Raw genomic sequence first — 23,855 nt, 5'->3', positions numbered from 1 at the left:
TAACCCAGGCAGCAATCATTTCTTCCTCTGCATTTCATTTCCCTCTGCTATCAGATAAGCTTGTACTGAGAGATCTCTAAGGGTCTCTTCGGCTGGGACGTTTTATGTTCATATAAATCTATAATTCTATTATCTTACTTGGGGTATGGTTTAGAATGGACTTTGGACTGTTCCATCATATTAACCTGATCAATGGATCACAGAGAGAACGGGAATAGATGCTGCAGAGGTGGTATTAGTGCAATAATTTAGTACATGCCCACTCATCTAGAATCACCCTTCATGAGCAAAAATCAATCATACATGGCATATGTGACTATGTCTAAAAGAGCAAGCTCTTTATTTTGTTTTTCCCAGCTATGAGCTGAGCTTCTTACTCAGAAGAACAACCAGGTAAACATGAAGGTCAGATGAAAATGATCACTTATGATGATCGATGTCAATTCCCACAAGCAAATTCAGATACAAAGTTCTTGTATTAAGCTGAGTCCAGGCAGTGTGTTTTGAGTTTTGGGGTTTTTTTAAGACACTTTTGTACTTACAGGCTTTTCTCCCTTAAAGCATCAAGGCATTTTCAATTTTAATGATACTTTGTTAAAAACTATATCAAATCAATTAAATTGTTAATGCCATAGATAGAACAATAATTGTCGATGTAACCATTTCAAGTTAAGAAAAAACACAGTTTGGAGTTACAGAAAAATGGCTACATGAAAGACAGTTTCTTTTTTTTAATTTTATTTTGAACTTAAGGAACAACAAATAAAACAAATATTTCCATATTCAAAGTAAAACAGAAAAAACCAGCACATAATAAATTCAACATGTAACATGGAACTTTCAAAGCTATCCTGCCTGTTTCCTTCCAGCCTTCCATTTTCTTTTGTGAATTTTTTTTAAATGCTGCAATGACCCCCTTTTATTATCGTTATGAGAGAAATATCTCCTGTCTGACTTCATATGGTAGACAACTGCTGCCAAAATATATTTACCACAACAGAAATTATAGAGGTAAAAACCAATGCTTTGTTGTTATGCTAAAGCATAGGATCAGGCCTCAGAGAAAACAATAAACCTGAACAATCAGGATTGTAACAAGGCCTCATAGGCAAAACCATGTCGGAGTAACAGAGAAGTAATTCTCTTACATATTGCCATCTTGTACATTCCTCTTAGGCCATAAAAGTTAAAGAAAAGAGATTCAAAGATTCTAGGAAGATGGCAGAATAAGGTGGGAAATTACCTGGCTCTCCCAAATTCCCCCACAACTTAAAATAATATCTCAAAGTGAACTTTAGTGCCACAGAAATAATTAAAAGTCAGGGTAAAGCAGTTGTCCAGACTAAGACAATTGGTGAAAACTTTAGGAAATACTTGACCTCCTGGGATGGGGTCTGGCAGATACTACTGAATAAACCAACAACAAGCCCTGGGGGCTGCTGTGTGGACTGCAGCCTCTCAGCTTCAGAAACTTTCACCCAAAAGACAGTGTGGGGGTGTATGGTTAATTTGTTGTTAATGAAAAATTCCCATCCATTAATAGGCCCATGTGACCTGCCTGAGTCACATGTATCTCAGTCACATGAGCCTGTGGTGGGAGGAGCTTGCTGAATAGGTGGAGCAGGAAGGGGTGGAGCAGGAAGTTGGAGTGAGTCAGAGCTGGGAGAGAGATGGAGGGAGTTGGAGCTTGGAGAAAGAGGAGGCAGAGAGAACAGAGCAGCAGCTAGTGTGAGTGATTTTGCTTAAGGGAGTTTGTTTGTGGGAAGCCTGATGGAGGGAAGGCTTGGGGATGACAGTGCCCTTTGCATTGATAATGTGTAATTATAAAATTATAACTTTGAATCTGTATAGGGTGAACTCACCCATGAAACAGAAATAGATAGCAAAATGGACTAAAAACCAGAATCCAACAATATGCTGTTTACAAGAAACACAAGAGATGCACATAGAGTAAAAATAAAGGGCATCAACTGATGAAAAAAAAAAACACCCCAGGATAGCAATCATGATCTCAAAGTTAAAGCTAAAAGAGACCTAAAAGAGACAAACAAAGAAATGACATTATGATAAAAGGTATCAAATAAAGAAATATTCATACTAAATCTATATGCGCCAAATGCTATAGTATCCAAATTTTTAAAGAAAACACTAAATGAATTACAGATAGAAATAGACAGCAAAATTATAATGGTGGGGGACTTCAACCTTCCCTTCTCAGAACTAGATAAATCTAACTAAAAAATAAATAAGAAAAAAAAGTCAAGGAGATGAACAGACTCTTAGACAAGCTTGATATGACAGATATATGGAGAGAACCGAATGGGAATAGAAAAGAATATACCTTTTTGTCAGCAGTACATTGTACCTTTTAAAAAACTGACCATATATTAGGGCATAAAAATTCCATAGTTAAATGCAGAAAAGCAAAAATAATTAAATGACATAATCTTAAAGAAAGAGTGGGTTAAAGAACAGGTCATAGAAAAAATAAATAATTTTTTATTAAGGAGAAGGGTAATAATGAGATAACATAGCAAAGCCTATGGGATGCAGCAAAAGCAGTAATCAGAGAAAAATTTGTGTCTCTAAATGCTTACATCAGTAAAATAGTGAGAGATCAGACCAATGAATTAGGTACACAACTAAAAGAAAATAAACTAGAAAAAGAACAAATTAAAAATCCCTAATTAAACACCAAATTGGAAATCCTAAAAATTAAAGGTGAGATGAATAAAATTTAATTAAGAAAGCCATTGTATTAATAAGTAAAATTATAAGTTGGCTTTATGAAAAAAAGTAAAATAGATAAACCACTGCTTAATATGATTTTTTAAAAGAGAAGAAAACCAAATCACTAGTATCAAAAATGAAAAGGGTGAATATACCACTAATGAAGATGAAATAAAAGCAATTATAAGCTGTTATTTTTGTCTGATTATATGCCAATAAATTTAACAATTTAAGAGAAATGAAAGAATATTTACAAAAACATAAACTTCCTAGATTAACAGATGGGGAAATAGAATATCTAAATAAACCTATTATAGAAAAAATAATTGAACAGGCAATAAATGAGCTTCCTAAGGGGAAAAAAAAAGCCTTAGGACCAGATGAATTTACAAGTGAATCCTGCCAAACCATTTAAAGATCAACTAATTTCAATATTAAATAAATTATTTGGAATAATAGGCAAAGGAGTCCTAGCAAACTCCTATTATAAAACAAATATGGTGCTGATACCTAAACCAGGAAATTATAGACCAATCTCATTAATGAATATGGATGAAAAAATCCTAAATAAAATACTAGCTAGGATACTACAACATGTCACAAAGATTATATTTTATGACCAAGAGCAATTTATACCAGCAATTCAGGAATAGCTTAACATAAGAAAAAAACTATTAAAATAATTGATTACATCAATGACAAAGTAGAAAAAAGCATATGATATTGTCAGTGGATGTAGAAAAAACTATTGACAAAATGCAAAACTCATTCCTATTAAAAAAATCCTTGAAATCATAAATATAAATGGCGTTTTCCTTAAAATGACAAGAATCATCTACCTAAAACCATCAGCAAGCAATATTTGTAATGAAGATAAGCTAGAACTCTTCCCAGTAAGATCAGGAGTGAAACAGGAATGCCCATTATTACCAATATTCTTCAATATTGTATTAGAAATGCTAGCAATAGCAATAAGAAAATAAAAAGAAATTTAAGGAATTAGTATGAGCAATAAGGTAATAAAACTATCTCTTTTTGTAGATGACATGGTGATATACTTGGAAAATCTTAGAGATCCAACTAAAAAGCTAGTTGAAACAATTAATAGTAGCAGGGTATAAAATAAACCCACATAAATCATCAACATTCTATGTATCAACAGCAAAACCCTGCAAGAAGAGATAGTAAGAGATATGCCATTGAAAATAGCCATAGCTAGAATAAAATACCTGGGAGCATACCTACTAAGGCAAACCCAGGAACTACATGAACTTAATTATAAAACACTTTTTACACAAAGAAAGCCAGATTGAAATAATTGAAGGTATATTAATTGTTCATGAATGGGCAGAGCCAATATAATAAAAATGACAGTTCTACCTAATCTATTGAGTTTATGCCATTCCAATTAAACTACCAAAAAAAAATATAAGCTAGAAAAAATAATAACTAAATTCATTTGGAAGAACAAAAGGTGAAGAATATCAAAGGAATTAATGGGGAAATAATAAAGGAAGGTTTATCAGTGCCAGATCTTAAACTATATTATAAGGCAATAATTATCAAAACTATCTAGTACTGGCTAAGAAATAGAAAGGTGATTCAGTGGAACAAAGGAGCCATACGATACACAGTAGTAAATTATTATAGTAACCTTGTGTTTGACAAATGTACAGCTTTAAGGTTTTGGGATAAGAATTCATTATTTGTTGAGAAAACTAGAACAAGCAGTGTGGTAGAAATTGGGTATAGACCAATATATTACACTATTTATCAAGATAAAATTAAAATAGATACATGACCTAGATATAAAGGGAGATACCATAAATAAATTAGAACACAGTACATATTACCTATCAACTTATAGACAGAAAAACTTATGAATAAACAAGAGACAGAGAGCATTGTGAGATGTAAAATGAATAATTTTGATTACATCAAATTAAAAGTTTTGTACAAACAAAATCAATGTAGGCAAGATTAGAAGGAAAGCAGAAAATTGGGGAAGGGAGTTACAAATTTTATAGACAATTTCTTGGATAAAGGTCTGATATCTCAAATGTAGAGAGAATTTTGTCAAATTTATATATGAATTATTCTCTAATTGACAAATGGCCAAAGGATATGAACAGGCAGTTTTTCAGTGAAGAAATCAAATATATATATATATAGTCCTATGAAAAAAATGCTCTAACTCGTTATCGATTACAGGAATGCAAATTACAATAACTTTGAGACAGCATCTCACTCTTATCAGATTGGTTAAAATTATAGAAGAGGAAAATGATAAATGCTGAAAGGGAAGTAGAAAAACTGGAATACTAATATACTGTTGCTGGAACAGTAGATTGATCCAACCATTTTGCAGAGCAATCTGGAATTATATCCAAAGAGTTTTAAGATTGTGCATATTCTTTGACCCATCAATACCACCATTAGGTCTGCTTCCCAAGGTGATCAGGGGAAAAGGAAAATAACCTCTATGTTCTAAAATATTTATAGCAGTTCTCTTCGTGGTGGCAAAGAATTGGAAATTATGGGGATGCCCATCAAATGGGGAATGGCTAAACAAGCTGTGTTATATAATTGTGATGGAATACTACTATGCTATAAGAAATGGTGAGCAGGTTGATTTTTTTTAATTTAATATTTTATTTTCCCCCAATTACGTATAAAAACAATTTTTTAACATTTGTTTTTTAAAAATTTTTAGGTTCCAAATTCTCTCCCTCCCCATTGAGAACGCATGCCATTTGATATTGGTTATACATGTGCAGTCCTGCAAAACATATTTCCACGTTAGTCATGTTGCAAAGGAAAACACAGACAAAAAAAAAGAAAAATAAAGAAAAGGTATGCCTCAGTCTGCATTCAGACTCCACCACTTCTTTCTCTGGAGATGGATAGCATTTTTCATCATAAGTCCTTCAGAATTGCCAAGAACAGCCAAGGCATTCACAGTTGATCATCATACAATATTGTTGTTACCATATATGATGTTCTTCTGGTTCTGTTGATTTCACTTTGCATCAGTTCATGTAAGTACAGGTTTGTCTGAGAGCGTTCTGCCCATCATTTTTCATAGCACAATAGTATTCTATCACAATCATACAACTTGTTTAGCCATTCCCCAGTTGATGGACATCCACTCAATTGCCAGTTCTTCACCACCACAAAAAAAACTGTTATAAATATTTTTGTATATATAGGTTCTTTTCCTTTTTGTTTTTTTTCTCTTTGGGATACAGACCTAAATAGCAGTATTGCTTGGTTAAAGAGTATGCATGGTTTTATAGCCCTTTGGGCATAGTTCCAAATGAGCAGGTTGATTTTAGAAAAAATGGAAAAACTTGCATGAAATAATGCAGTTGATTTTTTTTTTGGAGGGGGAAGGCAGGGCAATTGGGGTTAAGTGACTTGCCCAAGGTCACACAGCTAGTAAGTGTGTCAAGTATCACATTTGAACTCAGGTCCTCCTGACTCCTGGGCCGGTGCTCTACTCACTGTGCCACCTAGCTGCCCCAATGAAGAGTTAAATTAACAGAACCAATAGAATGTTGTAAATAGTAACAGCAATTTTGTTTAAAACAAAAAACTGTGAATGACCAAGTCATTCTGAGTATTAAAAATACTCAAATCAACTACAAAGGACCTGTGAAGGAAGATGCTATCCACCTCCAGAGAATGAACTGATAAATAGAAATATGCATAGGATGGTTTTACATGAGTGTGTGTGTGTGTGTGTGTGTGTGAAATAATGGCCTTCTCTAGTGTGAGATGGGGAGAAGAGAGGAAGACAGTTCAGAACTTAAAATGTAACCCAAAAAATTAATTAAAAAAAGAAATAACAGATTTATAACAGGATACTTCCTTCAGTGTCATAAAAATTGAACAAACTCAAACATTTATAATCTCATACATCCCCTGAGGAAATAAACTTTGTTCAAAAAATTCTATAGGTAAAGTGAGGTTACAGATTAAACCACATTTAGAGGGTTCACAAATAAGCTAAAAGAAGGAAAAGGGATTTACATGTCACCAAGAAGTTGGAACCAGCTATGAAGTATTGTTCATGGGAACAGACCCCCAAACCTGAAAGTCTTAGAAAGAAATTTATTAGGTCATTTGGTAGAAGAGCAGTAGTCAGAAGAGGAATGGATCCCCTCACCCCCACCCCAGTTCTGAAAGATATAAATGATAAAGGATTTTGACAAAAGTTTCCCAAAGTAACCCCATGTATACAAATAAGCAATTTTGTCAAGAGGGCATCCTAGAGGGCAAGGTAGATTGAGATATATATGAGTAACTGTAACCCAAAATAGAAGCTTAAGGTGGACCCCTCAGGAGTTCCTGGTTGTAGTAATCCAAAATAAGAAAGCTTTGGATGGATGTGAGGCCTGGGGGAATCAGAAATACCTTGCTTCTAGACATCTCTGGCATTCCTTAGAGAGTTACTGAGGTCAAGTGATATTGTGGATGTAAACAAACTTCAATCATGTAAGATTGGATTTAAACAATATAATAATTTTTCCTGAATAGTATCTTCTTCTGGCTTCTTACCCAAGGATGCTTAAGGCCCCAAGTAAATTTTCATACGCCGTGGGACAAATTTTGGTCAGGTGAGTTTAATATTAATAGAAGAGAAGCTTTCAGTTAACCAAAAGTTGCAGGAGGAATGGCCCTAAGCCCCAAATAATAAACATTTATAAAAGGAAATAACAAATAAAGAAGTACACTTTTCTTTCCTCCTTCTTTCACATCCACTGTCACTGAAAAAGAAAAGAAGGGAAAACTCTTATAATAAAGAAACCTAACCAAGCAAAGCAAATTTCCACACTAGCCCATGTCCAAAAAATGCATGTCTCATTTTGAATCTTGAGTCTTATCACCTCCTGGCAGAAGTTAGCAGCAAAATGCTTCATCATGAGGCCTCTGGAATGGTCATTACTGAACTGATCAGAGTTCTTAAGTCTTGCAAAATGGTTTGTCTTTACCATGTTGTCCTCATGGTATACATTGTTCTCCAGGTGCTGCTCACATCAGTTTACATCAGTTCATATAAATCTTCCCAGGTTTCTTTGAAGCTGTCCCCTTTATCATCTTATGGCATGATAGTATTCCATTATATTCATATGCCACAATTTATTCAGCCATTTCCCAAATAATTAGCACCTCAACTAGTTTCTAATTCTTTACCATTCTTGTAATTCCTGTGCCTAATTCATTTTTTTTTCCTGAGGCTCTACTTGAAGTTACTGTGAGGTCATTGTCTTCTTCTTGGTTTACTTCTTGGATGGTGTTTCTTCATTGTGTCCCATGTTTTGTTTTGTTTTGTTTTTTTCTCTACTCATATTTTCAGCCTTAGTTCTTGGTTTGAGATTTTGTGTTCTGGCCAGTCATGTCTGATCCCTTTGAATGGGTTCAGTAGATTTTTCTGAGTCCTGTCTCTCTTATAATCCAGATGTACCTGCCTGCCATTGACAATTGGATTGGAACAGGAAAAGATGCCTAGTCTGTTTCCTACTGGCTGCAGCCCTCAGGCATATAGTCAATCAGTAAACATTTAATATGCACCTACTATGAACCAGGCACTGTTTGGGTGGGGGATACAAGACAAAGAATGAAATAATCTCTATTCCCAAAGAGGCAATACCAAATACATATATACCACTTTACTATAAAGTTAATAAAAACAAATATTTCCAACCTAGTTAAATATAGGTTTGTCTGGGGAGGGTACTAGCAGGTAGAAAAATCCTTCCATGTGCAAAACAGTGAAATAACAATCCAAAGGAACTGTTCCTTAATTGTTTATTGCCCTTTATTATTTATACAGTTATCCTCCCTTGATATAAAACAAAAGTTGGCAGAGACCAAAAACTCGACAGGCTATGATTTAATAGTAATGATTATTAAATAATAAATCTTGAGGCAAGATTTGAGAAGAAGTGTTATCCCTTTAAAGGGATTGGGGACAGTATTCCTTAAGAGCATCAAGCTGAGACAAGCTGAACTAGGCTAGAGGAATAGCTCTGCCCCCTCCTGAAGAAAATGTACAAACCAAGTATCATCCCCTATTCTAGTTAGGGTAAGAAGGCCTCCTATTTATTTAGCACCTACTACGTGCCTGGCACATTCGATCTTCACAACAACCCTGGGAGGTGGCTGCTATTATTATCCCTATTTTACAGAGGAGGGGACTGAGGCTGACAGAAGATAAATGACTTGCCCAGCTAGCAAGTATCTGAGGTTGGATTTGAACTCAGGTCTTCTTGATTCTGAAACAGGCACTCTATCTACTATACCACCTAGATGCCAATCATTGGTAAGAAAAACTATTGAAGCCATATATTATTGTTAATATTATCCAGGACCAGTACTACACATTGAACACATTTTTTTTTCAGGGGGAGTAAGAAATAATCTCTTTATATATAAAGGCTCATATCTCATGATATGCTAACATTAATAATAAGGAATATAATAGAGGGAATTAACCAATGCATCAACCAAATTTAACAGTATATACAGTATTCCAGACCCACAATTGCCTATCTCTGCAAAAAAAAAGGAAGGAGTTGCTTTCTCGTATCTCTTCTTCAGGGCCAAGTTCGGTCATTATAATCACAGCACCCAAATTCTGCTTTTTTTGTTATAGTCATTTGTGTATTTTGCTTTCCTGATTCTGTTTTTGTCATTCAGTAATGCCTCACTGTTATTTCATATTCATCATTTCTTACAGTACAGGAACATTTCATTACGTTCGTGGCTGCCACAATTTAGACTGGCCACCCCCCGGCTGATGGCCATTTACTCTGTTCTTTGCTGCTACAGAAAGTACTCCTGTACATATTTTGGTGCATGAGTCCTTTCTTTCTCTGACATCTATAGACGTATACATGCTTAGTAGCAAAATCACTGAGTCAGACTGTGGACATGTTAGATACTTTATCTGCCTAAGTTCAAATCACATTCCAAAATCAACCACTGGGTAATTGAAGTCCCTTGTTTCTGATTCTTCCTTACTAGACTATTCCAAAGATCTACTTTTCTGTTTTTTCATCAATAAAAAAAGACCTTCAGCGATCACTGTTTTATAATTCAAGGTCTGAAAGTACTATCACCCTTTATTCTTATGTTTTACCCATTATTTCCCTTTAAATGTTAGACCATTAGTTCAAGAGGCACTGGCTCTGAAGTCATAGGACCTGGGTTCAGATTCTGACATTGGTGCTTACTTACTATTTTCACAGCTTTGAGAAAATCACTTAACATCCCTGAGCCTTCGTTTCCTCATCTGTGAAATGATAGAAATAGACCAAATGGCCTTCAGGTCTATTCTAGCTATAAATCTTGCAATCTAAATGATTATTTTGTCTGAGTTAATAAAGTATTACCTATTAACAATAATAGCGTGTGTGTGTGTGTGTGTGTGTGTGTATTTACAGAGACAGAGATAGAGACACAAGGGAGAAACAGAGACAGGGAAGAAGGAAAGGGAGGAAATTACAAAATGATACAAAATACTTCACCTATTATCTCACTTGATCCTCACTACAAATCTATGAGGGAGGTACTATTATTATCCCTATTTTACAAATAAGGGAACTGAGCCTGAGCAGTAAAGTGACTTGACTAGGGCCATACAACTAGCTAGTAAATGTCTGAGGCAGCTATATGGAAGATAGATTGGAGGAAAGAAACATTTGAAGCAATGAGACATTTAAGCTGTAAAGGACAATTTTAAAAGGCATATAGGCAACTGATAGTCAGTATGAGTAAGGAAATAATAAGAGATTAAACAGATGAACTACAATCTTGGGTGTTTCAAAAGCTTAAGAGATGATAGGTGAAGCGATCATGTGGCTTGACAGGTGACAGTCTCCAAAACAGTGCAGATTCTTTTGAGAGGCATACATGGCCATAATAACTACGCCAGGAGGCAGGGCAGGGGGAAGCCAAGAAAGAACACCACAGGTCAATGTCACTAATTTTTAACCCATGCAAAATTCTAGCAAAAAGACAAGAATACATTCAAAAAATTACTCACTATAACCAAGTTGAATTTATACCAGTGGTTCAACAGTAGGAAAATTATTAGCATAATTTGTCACATTAAAAACAAATACACAAGACCACATGATTCCATCAAAAGATGTATAAAATATCTTTGATATATGCAACGCTTATTTTTTGTTAAAAAAATAAGCATAGAAGGGCTGCTTATAAAACACGTAGCTAAAATATAAAGAGCCTAGCTTTTCACTTTACAGTCAAAAGATATCGCAATAACAAAATAGAAAAGGAAGTAAAAGATAGGGAAATCCAATTTGAAATAACTACAAAACACATAAAATATGTGGGAGTCAATCTACCAAGACACAGTCAAGGCACAGAAATACAATTACAAAATATTCTCAAGAAATCAAGAAAAAACCAAATAATTGGAGTGTTTATTGCTCATGGTTGGACCACGCTAATGCAATGACAATATTACCGCAAATAACTTCTACATCACTATATGAAGCTACCTAGGGCTATGCTGTAGAGGTAGACAAAGATAATTTTAGAATTTGGAAGAACAGAAGTTCTGCAATACAGAGGGATATGATGAAGAAAAAAGAAGGAACGAAAGGGATTGTAGTTCCAGTACTCACATTATATAATAAAGCAGCAATCATAAAAACTATTTGGTTAATGCCTCGGGGAACTCCTCCAGCAGATCAAGTCAACAAGCATTCACTGAATGCTCACAGCAGACCAGACACTGCTGAGCACCGAGAAGAGAAACAGAAGCCAGCAGAGAGACAGCACGCGACGTGGGAGAAAAAGACTTAGAGCAAACCAGAGCTTTGAGTTATCCTTTCAAGACATAAGGTCTTTATGCTTGAGTTGACTTTCCACTGAATTCAGCATGTGCTTGTAAATCACTGTGTCACACTTTGGGTGGGTCTTACATACCAACTTTTTTTTACACCCCCTTTTTATATACCTTTTCTCTAAAAGCCTGTTAAGGCTGAAGAGAGGTGGTAAGCTGTAGATGCAGAATGTGTTATATGTTGGTAACATGTGGCTAATGGATTGGTTTATTTTGAATTATTATAATCCTTTGTTACAAAAATAAAAAACTATTTGGATAAAAAAATAAAATAGATAAGAATTAGAGACAATCAGATTCAATAAACCTAAAAACATCAATTACTTGGGAAGAACTCAGACAAAACTTCCGGAATAACAGGCAGAAACTAGAGTTCAACCAACTAGTATTTGGCACAGCAGATACAGTATTGGGCCTGGAGTCAAGAAATCTCATCATGAGCTTGAATCTGACCTCAGACACTTACTACCTGCATAACCTTGGCAAGTCACTAAACCCCATTTGCCTCAGTTTCCCCATCTATAAAATGAGCTGGAGAAGGAAATCACAAATCACTCCAGTATCCCTGCTAACATACGCCAAATAAGGTCAACGTCAGATATGACAGAAAAACAACTCAACAGCAGCAGTACTACATAGTGAGAAATTTTGAAATGGGTACGCAGAACTGTAAATATTAGTTACAAAGAGGAGAACCTTTATCCTTATATTTTTTTGTTAGATGTGCCTTCAAAATGCAATAAATTATGTAAGAAAACCTGAGGAAAAAGAATTATTCAGTGACTGTGTCAAGGACAGAGTGTCCAGTGCAGTTTCAAGGTAATTAACAGTAAAAGACAAAATCGTTTAAGCTGTGTTTTTATAAGGTACACTGTCTCTTCTAAGAGACTATTCTATTCATATAAACAGTATAGTGGTGAGAGGAACAGGGAAAAGTATTTTTAAAATGAAAATTCAATCAACTATTAAAGGACTTAAGATTGCTATCACAGATTTAACATTTTGATGGCTAAAAGGAGTAGAAAAATTATCTTGTTTTATTAAAAACGGATGTGTATAAAAAGAAACACAGCTTTCAGATGGGATTTAAACAGTTTGGGAACAGAAAATGAACTGTGGCAAAAATATGAATCCTCAAATCACGTTGGGAAAGCTGCTTCTTTATACAAATATCTTAGCAGTTTTTATTTGAAGTTATTTTCCTACTACTTTTAGGAGTCAAAATGTTCATCTCTAACAGCAGCGATAGCATACCTCTTTTGATAGCTGATTTAATTCTTTTCCTTCCAACAAAAATATCTTTTGAGTTGCTTTCACTACTAACCTGTTCCACATGAATGAAGGAGTATCTTAAACGGACAAATGTATCATAGATGTTTTACTCAAAACTGGTAAACCATATTCATGACACTAAATAATATTTCCCTATTAAAGTTTTATGGCATAGGAATGGCTACAGAGCACAACGCCCCCAACTTATAAGATTAAATGTTTCAATTTGCCTCTTTGGTAAAACATAAACACTGTTAATTTACTTTAATCAACGTCACTTACGGATTTATTTAAAAAGTGTGAGATGTCGCATATCGCACAAAGTTTCAGACTTTTTCAACATATTGATCAATTGTGCTCTTTTTTTCCCTCCTTTTTTCCTTTCTTTGATCTTTAAAAATATATTTCGCTATTTAATAATATGTTCCCCTCTCTCAACTTGTAAGATTATTTCAATTTGCCTTCTGGATAACTATAAACATTGTTAACCTACTTAAAATCAACTGAATAGGTCATCTATGGATTTATTTAAACAGTGTGAGATGCATGGTATATTGCAAACATTTTCAGAATTTTTCAATGTATTGATCATTTATGCTAATTTTTCTCCTTTCCTTTTTCTTTTTGATCTTTAAAAATATCATTTATTATATAGGATGCTCTCTAAGAAGGGAAGGGAAAAGAATACTGGGGTGAAATTCTGTTGATGTAAAAAAAAAAGACAACAGTAAAAACTTGTTTCTAAAAAATAATAATGTAAGTCCAAGAGATCTTAGAAATTTCAAAGATTTGTGAATCTGGAGACCTAAAACGAAAAGATGGCAAGATGCCTATATATAAAAAGAGACCATGAAAATAAACTTGTGAGAAACCCAATATCCAGCCACATAATAGCAAGGAAAATTCTTATTTCATGTGGCTTATCAGAAATTTATCTAAAAAGAAAGCAAGAAAACTATTGGTATTATTTGCTTTAAAGAAACAAAAGACACTTAAACATTGAAGTTGTAAATTTATTATGCATTAGGAAGCTTATTTACTTAAAAACCAAGAGCAGAGTACAAAAGGCCTGTTACCTCTTTTCAAGGCAGAACATGTTTCAAAATATATTTTTTCTTTTAAATGTAATCAGTCAGTACACAATCATTTATAAAAGCTGTATATATATATATAATATATATATATATATTTTTTTTTCAGTCAATACCCTCATTACATTTATAAATACAAGATTTACACAGCACCCCATCAGGAAAAAATTAAAACTCCTTACAAATATCTACATATATTTCATACATATAAAACATTCATGGGAGTGCTTCATTAGAGTTGGGTGTTGTTCAATGGTCCTTTTAATGGTGCAGCAAAATACATATAAATTTGTATAGATTTTTTTCCCCCATAGACATCTCAAAGTTACCGAGGGACTTGTAGTGAAACTAGGCCCACTAAAGCATCACTCTTTCAGAAAGGAATTTTACATGAATGTTCCCATGATATTCAGCAAGTGAAATAAAGAGATTGATATGAAAACTAAATATGATAATAAATGCACATCACAGAGCAGTTAAGGCAGTAGTGCAATTAATGGGAACAAAGATTTCACAGGTCAGTTAAAGGAGATTGAGAGAGGGAACTGAGTAACAATTGTGCGCAAACTTGGATATATATTCCCTTGGTACCCAGTGATTTAGTCCCACACACTTATGAAGGTTCACATTTACTGAGGGGCATAACTTCTATTAGTGTGCCACCTAAAGACTTTTTTCTCCCTTGAAACCATTTTTGAAACCTTAAATTGGGCGGTTCTACAAGATCTGTATTTATTTAAAGGATGTTTTCTTTCTATGTTAAAGAAAACAGAACATCATTGCTCTCTGAATTATTATATTGCTGCCCTCTGGCATGATGAATTTTGCTGTAGTCAAGACCTGGGAAGGATGAAACAAGGATGCAGCAAACAGATGTTAAGATGATTCCCTTCCTAAAAATGACTCGAGTATAGCCCCCTCCCCAAATCACATGGACTGAATGGGATATACATTCAAGGAAACTAGCAGAAACACAGAAAGGAACCTTAACTGTCTCTCGTAAAGGAAACATAGCCTAGTTTAAAGCCGGCATGGTTTACTTCGAGCGATTTCGAAAGGTGGTAGTCATCATGACTAACTGCATTTCTCCTTTTAAAGGTAGTTGAACTCCTCTCTCTGCTACAGAGGTGCCCTTTATATTGGAGTTTCTAGGTCAGGGCTCTGGACCACCATTAGAGGTGCATATCATTTGCAGATAAGAATTTCAAATCTTACCCTGTTCCTAATATATCAACAGAATGGGGGATTAGGGAGGGTGGAGATTAGTCTCAAAAACTCAGCCCTGGGAAGGTGCCAAGATCATCACCACAAGGTCCTATAATTTCCAAATTCTTCCAGTCCTTTCCGCAGTTCTCAGGAGCGGTAAGCTGGCTATAGCCCCCTCTTCCTGCAATGTTCAAAACTCAGCCTGTGGATGTGCGGTCTCCCCCAAAAAGAAAGTTCTCAAACGCTGCTATCTTGCAACAGGGGTTCAATGTCTTCATCGCTGCCCCGTTCTGGGTTGGTGGGCAGGTTGCTGCTGATGCTGCTGTTGTGCTTCCTATTGCTGGCTTTGCTATGTCCAGGGATGAATAAGGCAACCAGGAAAGCCAGGAGGACTGCAATTGCACCAAACAGGAACGGTGGGCCGGGAATGATGGCTCCCTGAGATAGCCGGAGAAACAAAAAGAAAACAAGGTAGAATGGAGTCAATTGTAGATGACAAAGATTTGTTCTTTCTAATAACATCCTAAACCACTCAGATCCTTACATCTGCTGGGCACGTCTGTCTTCCCAAAATATATGAAGTCACCCTTCTCCTGTTTGCTTTCTGTGCTAAAGCACCGCTCACAGGAAGAAACCAAAATGAAATCTTGAGGAAACAAAGCAAGCTACAACATCCAAGTTTTCTAATAGGCAGCTACACTATTTCCGCTAGGCCCCTCATCCCTATCCCAGAAGTTCATGTTCAAAATTTTTGTTGTCGTTCAGTAGTTTTCAGTCACGTCCGACTCTTCATGACCCCATGTGAGGTTTTGTTGGCAAAGATACAAGAGTGGTTTGTCATTTCCTTCTCCGGCTCATTTTACAGATGAGGAAGCTGAGGCAAATGGGTTAAGTGACTCGCCGAGGATCACACAGCTACTAAGCATCTGGTACCAGATTTGAAGTCTGGAAGATGAGTATTTCTGACTCCAGGCCCAGCACTCTATCCACTGTGCCATCTAGGAAGTATAAAATTAATTCACCTTCTACTTTATCTAACACAAAACTTCTATATTATATTTCTAAATAAGGGTACCAATACTAAATGCTGGGAAAGGGAAATGGTAGGATAAACCAAAGTAATATAGTAGTCTTCTAGTTTCAAGAATCTAAATTTGAGAAGTGAAGTTATCTTAAAAACCAGATTAACTGAATGATTGATTTGAGGCTGGGTCTCTTTAGCTTACCCAGGCTGAAAGTACTCAATCTCAACAATGATCAGCATGGAAGCTATAACCTGCTCAGGCTGGAGATGGTCCACTCCCAGGGGTTCACCACACTGGTGAACCGGTGCTGGACTTAGTGTGGACACCCAATAAGCTTTGGTACTCCTGCAGCTCTGAATTCCAGGGATCCACTAGACTACAGGCATGCACCACTATGCCTGGCAATAACTAAATTATTTTAATTGTGAGTTAGCCTACCTTCAACTCAAATATAGCCAACTACAACCTTCCCCTTATATAGTTAAATTATTGAAACGTTTCCTACTTGTCTGCAGGTACCTTTGAGTAGATGTCAAAGGCAGTAGAGGTATGTTATATTTTCTTGTCATCTAGGTAGAACCAGTTTGTAATAAGCTGTGAATTTATTACCAGTTAATTTACCTTACTGCCAGAATCTTGAATGTTGCTTTCCTCAGAACTCTGAACTGATTCTAATTCCGTTAACTCCACGTGGAACAAAAAGAAAATGAAGCCGTACAGTGCTGGTCCAAGGCCATTACACAGACCTCTAATTCCAGTTATTATTCCTTGTGCAACTCCTGTGGCAGAAAGTAAAGGAAAGTAAGGTCATGGGCATGTTCACTAACAGGATTCTATGTTTACAATACGATTGAATCAGGTCTCAAAAGCCTAGCATGATACCGTAATCCTGTTGACGACTGTGACTTGCCGCCACGCTTGCTGATATCAGGAAAAAGAAAGGTTTTAAGAAGGTTAGCACAGGATCTAGCACATAGTAGGTGCTTAATAAATGTTTATTGATTGATTGAGTATATATCCAAACAGTCTTATCGCCTGGATTCTCCTTTATAAAACCTGAAGCAGAATAGAAGGTCGGTGAGGTCCACGGGCAAATGATGACTGTTTATGAACGTATCCCTCACCAATCACCACCACAAATCGCCAACAGAAGTAGCCAAACAGTCCTCGGGCAATTCAATAGCCACTCCCTGGACGGAGAACGCATCAGAAGTAAAGGTTTCCGGAGCTTTCTGGGGCTAACGGCTTACGTTACATTTACTGAGCACAGTAAAATCCACAAGTACTTTTCTCTACTCACACCGCATCTACTTGGTACACACGTCTCATTCCTTTTTCACTGCCTTTACTGGCTCTATCCGCAGTATCTACCACTGGCCACAAATACATGTTGTCCTCAAAGTCTCGGTGTACTTCAGTAGTCTAAAACCTCTGGGACACCTTATGTATCTGGCCAGACAGAAGGAACAGTATGCGACCACATTCTATTTGAACTATTATTAGTAGTAATAGCAGTAGTTAAAAAAAAAATAAAACTCACATGTACATGGCACAAAAAAAAAAATAAAAAAAAAGAAAAGGCTGGGAGGGAGGGTTACCCCGTGGCACATTAGTAGGAAGTTTGTAGTGAAAAAAAATTTTAATTATAATAGCTGGCAATTACATCTATATCATGCTGTAAGTGCTGCATGATGCTTTACAAATATCTCACTTTACCTTCACAGAAATATAGGGAGCTAGGTGCTATTATTATCCCTATTTTACAGTTGAGCAAACTGAGGCAAACAGAAATGGTGAAGTGACTTATCCAGGGTCAACAAAAAAGTTAATAACTGTCTGAGGCCATATTTTAACTCAGTTCTTTCTGACTCCAGGTCCAGCGCTCTATCAACTGCACCACACGGCTACTCATATACCTTTATACTTAAAATTTGCCTCATTAATCTTCCTCATTCCTGCCTCATTTATACTTACTTCCTTAATGTTCCAAATGCTGACCAGCCTAACTCAAAGCACTAGAATCAACATGGGGCCTGTCCGACCTGTTTCACGTGGAAGAGAAAGAATCTACTGTTAAGTGCAAACCCGCAAGGACAGCAGAACTGCTTTTCTTGGGGGCGGAGCCAAGATGGCAGCTGGAAAGAAGGGACTAGCCCGAGCTCCCTGCCAAGTCCCTCCAAAAACCTATAAAAAATGGCTCTGAACCAATTCTAGAACTGCAGAACCCACAAAATAGCAGAGGGAAGCAGGGATCCAGCCCAGGACAGCCTGGATGGTTGCTGGGTGAGGTCTTTCGCACACGGAGCTCGGAGTGGAGCAGAACCCAGAGTGGGCCACCCGGACCAACCAGATGAGGAGCCGGGCAGAGAGGGCCCTAGCGCCCTGAGTCAGTGAGCTGTGGCAGTTGCCGGACTTCTCAACCCACAAACACCAAATATAACAGAGAACTGCAGAACCTCACAAAATAGCGGAGGGAAGCAGGGCTCTAGCCCACGACAGCCTGGATGGTCTCTGGGTAAGGTCTATCCCGCATGGAGCTGGGAGCGTGCAGACCAACCAGACCAGGAGCCAGGCAGAGCGTGCCCTAGCACCCTGAATCAGTGAGCTGCAGCAGTTACCAGACTTCTCAACCCACAAACACCAAAGACAACAGAGAAGGTTAGTGGGAAAAGCTGCTGGGGACAGGGTGATAGAGTCCGTGAGGTTCAGCCACCACCCCCGGGGCACCGGAGGTGGACCAGCTACAGAACTATAGCTGCAGTTGCTTCTGGCCCCAGGCCCACCTGGTGGGAGGAATTAAGTGGTGGATCAGAGCAGGAGTGCAAAGCCTGCTGAAGATCTGAGTCCAATCCAGGTTGGGGGTTCCTGGGGACGGAGGAGTGCTGGTGTGGCAGAGCTGGCTGTAATAGCTCTGAAATCAACAGCACATTCCCCCAAGCTTGGAGCATAGTACTCTTTAGTCTACAAGCAGTCATACCCCACTGAAAAACTCAAGGGTCAAGTAAGTTGGCTGGGAACATGGCCAGGCAGTGAAAACACAGCCAGATTCAGTCTCAGACTTTGGAATCTTACTTTGGTGACAAAGAAGACCAAAACATACAGCCTAAAGAAGACAACAAAGTCATAGAGCCTACAACAAAAGCCTCAAAGAAAAACATGAATTGGTCTCAGGCCATGGAAGAGTTCAAAAAGGATTTGGAAAAGCAAGTTAGAGAAATAGAGGAAAAATTGGGAAAAGAAATGAGAAGGATGTGAGAAAACCGTGAAAAACAAGTCAATGACTTGCTAAAGGACACCCAAAAAAATACCGAAAAATATACTGAAGAAAACAACATCTTAAAAAATAGACTAACTGAAATGGCAAAAGAGCTCCAAAAAGCCAATGAGAAGAATGCCTTGAAAGGCAGAATTAGCCAAATGGAAAAGGAGGTCCAAAAGACCACTGAAGAAAATACTACTTTAAAAATTAGATTGGAGCAAGTGGAAGCTAGTGACTTGATAAGAAATCAAGATAGTATAAAACAGAACCAAAGGAATGAAAAAATGGAAGACAATGTGAAATATCTCATCAGAAAAACCACTGACCTGGAAAATAGATCCAGGAGAGAGAATTTAAAAATTATTGCACTACCTGAAAGCCATGATCAAAAAAAGAGCCTAGATATCATCTTTCAAGAAATTATCAAGGAGAACTGCCCTGATATTCTAGAGCCACAGGGCAAAATAGAAATTGAAAGAATCCATCGATCGCCTCCTCAAATAGATCCCAAAAAGAAATCTCCTAGGAATATTGTTGCTAAATTCCAGAGCTCCCAGATCAAGGAGAAAATACTGCAGGCAGCCAGAAAGAAACAATTTGAGTATCATGGAAACACAATCAGAACAACCAAAGATCTAGCAGCTTCTACATTAAGGCATCGAAGGGCTTGGAATACGATATTCCGGAGGTCAGTGGAGCTAGGATTAAAACCAAGAATCACCTACCCAGAAACACTGAGTATGCTCCAAGGCAAAATATGGACTTGGACTTTCAAGCTTTCTCAGTGAAAAGACCAGAGCTGAATAGAAAATCTGACTTTCAAACACAAGAATCAAGAGAAGCATGAAAAGGTAATCAAGAAAAAGAACAAGAAAAAGAAATTGCAAGGGACTTACTAAAGTTGAACTGTTTTGTTTACATTCCTACATGGGAAGATGATGTGTATGATTCATGAGACCTCAGTATTGGGGTAGCTGAAGGGAATATGCATATATATATATATATATATGTTTATGTATATATATAAGTGAATGTGTATGAATGTATATATCTATGTGTATATGTATGTATGTGTATGTATATATATGTATATGTGTGTGTACGTATGTATGTATGTATGTGTGAATATATATAGAGAAAGAGAGAGGGCACAGGATGAGGTGAAGATGAAGGGAAGATATCTAAAAGAAATAAAATCAAATTAAGGGATGAGACAGGAATATATTGAGAGAGAGAGAAAGGGAGAGATAGAATGGGGTAAAGTATCTTGCATAAAAGTGGCAAGAAAAAGCAGTTCTGTAGGAAGAGAAGAGAAGGCAGGTGAGGGGGGAATGAGTGAATCTTGCTCTCATCAGATTTGACCCGAAGAGGGAATACCGTACACACTCAATTGGGTATCTTACCTCACAGGAAAGGAGGAGGAAGAAGATAAAAAAGGGGAGATGATAGAAGGGAGGGCAGATGGGAGAGGAGGTAATCAAAAACAAACACTTTTAAAAGGGGACAGGGTCAAGGGAGAAAATTCAATAAAGGGGGATAGGTTAGGAAGCAGCAAATATAGTGAGTCTTTCACAACATGAGTATTGTGGAAGGGTTTTACATAATGATATGCATGTGGCCTATGTTGAATTGCTTGACTTCTTAGGAAGGGTGGGTGGGAAGGGAAGAGGGGAGAGAATTTGGAACTCAAAGTTTTAAAAACATACGTTCAAAAACAACAAAAAAAAATTTTTGCATGCAACTAGAAAATAAGATACACAGGCAACGGGGCATAGAAATTTATCTTGTCTTACAAGAAAGGAAGGGAAAAGGGGATGGGAGGGGAGTGGGGTGACAGAAGGGAGGGCTGACTGGGGAACAGGGCAACCAGAATATATGCCACCTTGGAATGGGGGGGAGGGTAGAAATGGGGAGAAAATTTGTAATTCAGACTCTTGTGAAAATCAATGCTGAAAACTAAATATATTAAATTAAATTAAAAAAAAAAAGAACTGCTTTTCTCAGATATCCAAGTCTCTCTCTTCCTTGGGTTCCCACAGATATTGCCACTGAAGAGATGAGCAACTTCTACTTTTCAGACATGACTGTCTCCCCCACTTGTTCCCATGCAAACAATCTCGTATGTGCCCGTATCTCATCTGGGCTGCTGAATTGTTTAATCCTGTCACAAATTCTTCTACTGCTCAATGCCAGACTGCAGGATTGTTTACCTTGAAGTAAGCACTAAATGTGTCCCTGATGTCTCCTTTTATCTCTGTGCTTCTGACCCTGACAAAAGTCTGCTCATTTCCTTTGGACTTCCCACATGTCTGCAACTGCATAAAGATGCCCTTATATTCACCAAAACTTTGGGACCCACTGCCATTTGGGAGTGAATCCTTCAGCTACAGTTTTTTGTAATAAACTTTTCACTGCTACCATTGTAAGTTTACATCTGAGTCATACTTTAAAATTACGAAGCGCTTTACACGCACCATCTCCTTCGATCTTCACAGTAACACTAAGAAAGAAGTGGCCCAAATATTCCTATCCCTACTTGGCAGATGAGGAAATTGCAGCTCAAAGTAGTCAGTCAAAAGTGATTTGCTCAAGGTTGCATAACTAGCAAGGGGGATAAGTAGAAGGCAAACCCATGTCTTCTGACTTCACATGTAGGGTTCCTTCCACCACATTCAACTGTCTGACACTGCAATAACCAGGAATCCCCTACAGTATGGAGGCGTGGGGAACCTGTGGCCTTCTAGGTCCTCAAGTGCAGCCTTTTGACTGAGTCCAAGCTTTACAGAACAAATCCTTTTATTAAGGGGATTTGTTCTGTGAAGTTTGGATTCGGTCAAAAAGAGCTGCTCTTTAGGACCTAGAGAGCCACATGTGGCTCTGAGGCCATGGGTTCCCCACTCCTGCTGCCTATACCATAAGAGTTAGTATTTTCTGAATTATTTTTTTAAAATATCTTCTCTAGTTATTACATTGAAGGTTTGTATCGGAAGGAATGAGAAATGTCAGTGTTTGCATCTTTCAGGCTGATAAGATGCAGGGTATATAAAAGCCGCAGCTTTTATTTAACTTATATTTTATAATAATAGTACTGACAAGCATCTGTATTAATAAAGCAAGTCTAAAAGTGTATCCTAGGGGTTGTAATGGAAAGAGCAACCAAGACCCCATCTACTTGTTTCTGAAACTATAGTTGTGAAAGTAACGTGCAGAGTGGTTGCTAACTTGCTTCTGTACCACTAGATGGCATGCATTCGCTCTATATCTAACACTGCCCTCCGTACCCCAGCCTTCGCCTTTTCTAGAACTGAACTGATTTATCTTATTTGAGTTATCCTTACAGAACTGCCTGGAAGAAGCACAGGAAATGTTTTCCCTTACATGTTTGTTTCTGTCCTAATTCAAATCTGCTATGGAGTCAGGAAATAATGAACTGAATACATCCCATATACACAATCAAAGTTCTGTTTTCAGCCCTAGTTTCATTGTAGATATTTCCAGTCTCATGGAATAAAGAACATTACCCTTCGATACAATAGGCACTTTCCACTACCTGCCAACAATCAACTGAAAGGGGAGAGGGAGGGGTGGAATAAGGAATAGAAGAATAGAGTAAGAAGGGAAAGACCTAATACTGACAATATTAGAAGTCAGAGAAGAGAAGGAGAGAATATTAAACCATCAGTGCCTTGATCCTGGAGAACTTGTTCCTTCATCATTATATTTTTAGAACAGCCTTTACATCTTACTTCTGGTTCTCCCCATTTGTCTTTCACTTGCAAATCTCAAACTGGCCTTTTCTCTGTCATAAAACTCTAGAGCAGGGGTGCGGAACCTGTGGCCTCAAGGCCACATGTGGCCCTCTACGTCCTCTAGTGCAGCCCTTTGAATCCAGACTTTACAGAATTTGTTTGAACATGTGGCCTCAAGGCCACAGGTTCCCCACCCCTGCTCTAGAACACTATGTGGCATCTGCTGCTACTGGCCATGTCATCCTCTTTTCCTCTCCTTGCTCCCATGATACCACATGGGGATCCCTTCTAGGGGAATTTCTCTGTATATTACTTTATTGACTCCTCTTTCTTTTCCCAATCCTTTAATAACCTCAAAGTTCTGTCATTAGCCCTCTCTTGTCATCTCTTTGAACATTCTCCCTTGCCAATGCCATCAACTCCCAATGCTTCGGTTACCATCTCTACATGAATGACAGATTCTAATCTCTGTGTTCAGGCCCCACAATTTCACTTAAGAACACCAGTTCCACATCTCCAACTCTACTAGACATCTCTGCAGTGATATCAATACCTCAAACCCAATATGCCCCGAACAGAACTCTGACTCCAAAATAACCCCTCTTCTTACTACTCCATATCTCTGTCAGCTGCACCATTCACATT

At 37.3% G+C, this 23,855-nt stretch overlaps 1 protein-coding gene across 1 annotated transcript in view; it reads right to left on the bottom strand.

The window, feature by feature from the left end:
- Positions 1-13,875: 13,875 nt before the first annotated feature.
- MFSD14B (major facilitator superfamily domain containing 14B) overlaps positions 13,876-23,855 on the bottom strand; it is a 106,410-nt gene continuing 96,430 nt past the window's right edge. The window contains exons 11-12 of the mRNA XM_036741637.1: positions 16,824-16,981; positions 13,876-15,615 (exon numbers count right to left, since the gene is read on the bottom strand). Coding sequence (XP_036597532.1) covers positions 15,415-15,615; positions 16,824-16,981 — 359 coding nt within the window. The 3' untranslated portion in view covers positions 13,876-15,414. The remainder of the gene's footprint in view (positions 15,616-16,823; positions 16,982-23,855) is intronic.

This window comes from Trichosurus vulpecula, chromosome 1, assembly GCF_011100635.1.
Source record: "Trichosurus vulpecula isolate mTriVul1 chromosome 1, mTriVul1.pri, whole genome shotgun sequence".
NCBI classification, from domain to species: Eukaryota; Metazoa; Chordata; class Mammalia; order Diprotodontia; family Phalangeridae; genus Trichosurus; species Trichosurus vulpecula.
Note: the sequence above shows the minus strand (reverse complement) of the source record. Positions and strands in the feature narration are given on the sequence as shown.